This window comes from Lycium barbarum, chromosome 7 (assembly GCF_019175385.1).
Source record: "Lycium barbarum isolate Lr01 chromosome 7, ASM1917538v2, whole genome shotgun sequence".
NCBI classification, from domain to species: domain Eukaryota; kingdom Viridiplantae; phylum Streptophyta; class Magnoliopsida; order Solanales; family Solanaceae; genus Lycium; species Lycium barbarum.
This window is the reverse complement of record NC_083343.1, coordinates 110672906-110678538: the sequence shown is the minus strand read 5'-3', so window position 1 is coordinate 110678538 and position 5633 is coordinate 110672906. Positions and strand designations below refer to the sequence as shown.

Below are 5633 nucleotides of genomic sequence, written 5' to 3'. Positions count from 1 at the left end.
GCTCATACTCCATACTTGTTTCTAATTCAAGTTCTTCAACTACTCAACACCATCACTAACATGAAATAATCGTAAAACTCACCTTCGATTATGTAGAGATGATCTTTGGATGAGAATACTCCACTTGAGAAGAACTCAACTTCAATACCCAAAGAGATTCTTAACTTCTATCAACCCTAGAAAGCATCCACACCTTTGATTCTACCAACTTTGGATGTTTGATCCTTGATTTCCCTTCTTGGATAGGTATTAGTGTGAGATAGAGAAAGTTCTAGAGGTTTAAAGAGTTTTGGAGAGGTGGAAAAATGAGAAAAAGAAAGAGGGATCATACATATATAAAAATACAATTCGGACCCGACCCAAAATATACGGTCTACTATACGGTCTGTATAAATTGTACGGGCCGTATAATGGACCGTACATTTTCTCTAGATTATCATCCCTTTCTGGAAGGGTTCTACGGATATACATACTGGCCAAACAAATTATACGGTCCGTATGTATGGCCGTATAATCCATACTTTTCCGGATTTGTCCTCGTCGCTTCGTTTGATCTCGAATCCTTATGGAACCTTTTTGGTACTTGTTTAACACTTTCTTAATAATCTAACAAACATTATTACTCGTCCTCAAGACCTTACTAAATATTTGTTAGTTCAATAACCATGAAATCCTTCCCAAACATAGCTTATACTTCGCTTCCTTTGACGAATCTAGTTTCACCAAGTCATATAACTAAAAAAAATCTTAGCGTATATGCCTTAAGGTTTCCAATCACCCTCTTATAGTTGTGGGAACTTCATGTTCGCCTTAAGTTGGCGTTAATCTATTCACGACGCAACGACATGAAATTGCCGAGGTGTAACATTGTCTTTACTTTAATTTGCTATCCTATTCGGTTATTGCTAGTTATATTCTTATTTCGCTATGTTTAATTGAGTATAAACACTTTGAGCCACTAGGAAACTTTGAATATCATTTGGCATCATGTGGAATGGTTTTGTAAGACAAACTAACTCGCCCACATATACAGATTGCTTGAGTATTTTTGCATTCTCGTTGGGACTTTGTCCTTCTTGTGATAGTGACTTTGTCACTTATATTGGAATGCCTCTTTGTCACTTATATTGGCATGCCTCTTGAGATTACTTGGATCTCGTCCCATCTTGACTTTGGATTCACATTTCATCTTAATTATGGATCTTGTTCCATCTTAAGTATGAATGGGGAAGCCACTTTCAACATGGTTCTTGATTCTCTTGATTATTGGGTGACGACCCTACTTGATTTGGGACTCCGGTCCTTCTTGTTATTCGATTATGCTTTGATGTAATTGCATGATGTATGTGTTGGGCGAAATTAACCAAATGGTGAACTTTCTTGGATTTACTTTGGAAAGCTTCTTGATATTTGAGATTTTGAATATTGATATCTTGAACTATTTTAATATTTGATATTTATTTTCTTGAAAGGATTGCACCTTCATTTAGTTCTTGATGGTGATTTTGACAAGCTTATTCCTAGAATTTATTCTTGTACTCCTTACATTATTTTTTTGTTCTAAGTGTTAGTTAAGTTTATGTGCCAGTAAGCTTTATGCTTAGCGATAGTTTGTTACTATCGTAGGTGATGTTCTGAAAGAGACTTAAGGATAGCCATTTGAAGTAGAATCTTTGGATGCTTAGATGAAGATCACATTTGCATGAGCATGTTCATTTTGTATATTTTTTGGGACTTGTACGTGATCCATGTGATACACTTAGATATGCACTTTTGAATGAAATTTAGGTCACGATGCTAATATTTTGTAACTTGATTTTGATGAATGACTTGACTATTTGGGAGTGTCCATTCCCTAGTCTTGTAATATATCAAATTTAGTACTCGTGTTGAACTTGGGAACTTAACTAGTTTGTATTTGAGATTGGGAGTTGAATTTCATGTTTGGTATGAGCCTTGGATGTTGTAGCATGAAAAATATTTCTCTACTAAATGTTTGATAAATTCTAAAGTGTTGATTTATCTCAAAATAGGTATTGTCCATTTTTATGGTTGGATATTTCTATTTTGTTTTAGGAGGTTTCTTTTAGATCCTACTATGTTGAGCTGTTATTTTTGGAAATTTGTTCACATGGGCCTATTTTCTCTATTAAATTAGTGCGAATACCTTATTAAATAAATTTTTTCTGAACGTTGTAAGTATGAAATTTTCTTTTGTTTCGTAAGTGGCATCCTCCCATAGGGGGTGCTATAAGTTTTGGTATCAGAGCCTTAGGTTTATGGTTCTAGGACTTTTGTTATGAATTCTTTGTATACTTGCTTTTGTGAAGATTGTTTGACTAATAACATTTATTTGCACACTTATTTAAAATGTTTTGTAGTGTGTAGTGTGCATATGCATCATGTACTTATCCCTAATGCAATGTGATCTTCTCTTCTATAGGAATTAAGATATGGCCTCCTCTTCTAATAGAGCTATTGAAGAAGTTGATGAAAGTCAAGCCTATTATAATGACCCGCCTCACTTTCTAGAAGATGAGGAACGTTTTCCTAATATTAATCATCCTCGTGCTAGTGAATCTGAAGTGGGGAATAATCATAGAACGATGGGTCATAGCACTCCTGTTATGACACCTCCATTTCAGCAGATGGCTGAGTTCTTTCGTCACTTGGCTGGAACAATGTACGACCCTAATGAAGTGAATTTTGAGAAGATGAGGAAATGGGTGGAGTTGAGTTTGAAGGCACTACTGATCCTGCGGAAGCTGAACAATGGCTTGAGCGCATGGAGAGAGTCTTTGATCAATTAGAGTGCTCCAATGTTGCCAAATTCAAGGATGTTGTCTCTCTTTTACAAAAAGATGCCTATAATTGGTGGATGATCGTGCCTAATGCAAAAGCAAGACCTCCAGTTCTTACTTGGAATGACTTTGTGGATGCATTCCGTATGAAATATGTCCCTCCTTTCTATTGTGATGCAAAGAAGAAGGAGTTTCTGGATCTACAGCACAGGAATATGTCTATTGCAGAGTATCAACAAAAGTTTCTCAAGCTTTCTCGTTATGCTGCAGGTATTATCTCTGATGAAAAAAATAAATGCAGGAGATTTGAATATGGGTTGAATGACTCCATCCGAAAATCTGTGGCGGTCCTACAACATGATAATTTTGGCAAACTAGTTTCAGCTGCTCTTGCAAGAATCGACAAGGAAAAAGCTAGTAGAAATGAGAACAAGTCCAAAAAGGCTAATTCAGATTATGGAGGTCCATCTAAAAAGGGGAAGTTTTATCATTATAGGCCTGGTAGTGTTCACAAGTCAGCTCAAAATAAGCAAAGTAGATCAAATTTTTCTTCTGCTAGCATTCCAAGTCATGGCCAAGGCAAGACTCGTGTACCCACTTGTCCTCAATGTGGGAAGAATCACAAAGTGCTTGGAGGAAAGATTCTGGTGCTTGTTTCAACTATGGAAGCCTTGATCACAAAGTGAAGGATTGTCCTAATCCTATGTCTTTTCCACATTCTGAGGGCTCAGTCCAGGAATCTACTACTACTCCTTCTCAAAGGAACAGAGGTGCAAGATCTAGAAACACTGAAGCAGTGGGTTCAAGTGGAGCTAATCAGGCTAGTGGGTCAAGAGCTACTGCACGATTTTATTCCATGAGATAGAGGGATGACCAAGATGGAGCGAACGTGGTTGTTGGTAAATTTCACTTATTTGGCTTATGTGTTGTTTCTACTCATTCCTACGTTTTCTCATCACTTGCTTTTCCTGAACATGTGAAATCTGTGAGACTTGACTACGATGTGCTTGTCAAAAGTCCGTTGGGTCATCAGGTTGTTTGTAATCGAATGTATCGAGATTGTCCTTTCATGATTCAAAATCCGATCTTTCCTGCGGACTTGATTGAGATGCCCTTCCAAGATTATGATGTTATTATCGGTATGGACTGGCTCTATGGACATCATGCTCTAGTTGATTGTAGGTTGAAGCGTGTAACTTTTAAAGCTCCTGAATACTCTCACATAGTTGTTCAAGGAGAAAGATCATTGACTTCTAATATTATTTCTGCGGTGTTGGCAAGGAAGATGATTCGTCAAGGTTGTGATGCCTATCTTGCTCATATAGTGGATACACGGTTGGAGAGTACAAGTCTCAAGGACATACCCATTGTGTGTGATTTTTTTGATGTCTTCCCTGATAATCTCCCTGGGTTGCCTCCAGATAGGGAGATTGAGTTTCCTATAGATCTTGATCCTGGAACTACTCCTATTTCTATCGCTCCTTATAGGATGGCTCTAGCAGAATTGAAAGAGTTGAAGATTCAATTGCAGGAACTTCTTGAGAAAAGATTCATTCGTCCCGGCGTTTCTCCTTGGGGAGCTCCTGTTTTATTTGTGAAGAAGAAAGATGGCACTTTTAGGCTTTGTATTGATTATCGACAATTGAACAAGGTAACAATCAAAAACAGATATCCACTGCCTAGGATCGATGACTTATTTGACCAACTGAAGGGTGCTAGTGTGTTTTCAAAAATTGATTTGAGGTCTGGTTATCACCAACGTCCCTAAAACTGCTTTTAGGACTCGATATAGCCATTATGAATTTTTGGTGATGCAATTCGGGTTGACTAATGCACCTGCGGTGTTCATTGATCTTATGAATCGTGTATTCAAGCCTTATCTTGATCAATGTGTGGTGGTCTTTATAGACGATATTTGATATATTCCAAGAATAGGGAAGATCATGATAAACATCTCCGGATTGTCTTGCAAACTTTGAAGGAGAGGGAACTCTATGCTAAGCTTTCCAAATGTGAATTTTGGCTTAGTGAAGTGGCTTTTCTTGGGCATATTGTGTCAGCTGAAGGTGTAAAGGTGGATCCTAGTAAGATCCAAGATATTGTTGAATGGAAACCGCCTAAAAGTCCAACTGAAATTAGAAGGTGCTTGGGCTTAGCAGGATACTATAGAAGATTTGTCAAAAGCTTTTCCTTATATAGCGTCCCCCTTGACTAAACTTTTGAGGAAAGAATTCAAGTTTGTGTGGGATGACAAATGCCAAGAGAGCTTTGAAAAGCTCAAATCCTTGTTGACACAAGCTCCTATACTTACTCTACCAACCGAATGGAAAGAGTATGTGATATATAGTGATGCATCTCATCGTGGTTTGGGTTGTGTTCTTATGCAAGAAGGGAAAGTGATTGCTTATTCCTCTCAAAAATTGAAACCGCACGAGTTGAATTATCCTACTCATGACCTTAAGCTTGCAGCCATTGTGTTTGCTTTGAAAATTTAGAGGCATTACTTGTATGGAGAAAAGTGTCATATATTTACTGACCACCAGAGCTTGAAATACTTAGGTACACAAAAAGAATTGAACTTGAGACAACATAGGTGGCTCGAACTCATCAAAGATTATGATTGCCTGATTGAATATCATCCGGGTAAGGCCGATGTGGTTGCAGATGCTTTAAGTCGCAAATCCTTTGCAAGTTTATCTCTAAGTCCATTGCCTTTTTCTCTTGAATTAAGAGCCATGAACGCTTGTCTTGCATTTAATCCTGATGGCTCAATTGTTGCTAATTTGCAAGCCAAACCAGTTCTACTTGAGCAAGTGAAAGAAGCACAGAAGT

The 5633-nt window shown here is 37.7% G+C and overlaps 1 protein-coding gene across 1 annotated transcript; it reads left to right on the top strand.

Moving 5' to 3' along the window:
- The first annotated feature begins 2722 nt into the window (after positions 1-2722).
- LOC132601736 (uncharacterized) lies at positions 2723-3666 on the top strand. Its single transcript, XM_060314801.1, has 2 exons — positions 2723-3448; positions 3538-3666. Exons 1-2 carry the CDS (start codon positions 2723-2725, stop codon positions 3664-3666), a joined length of 855 nt encoding a protein of 284 aa, XP_060170784.1.
- Positions 3667-5633: the final 1967 nt, after the last annotated feature.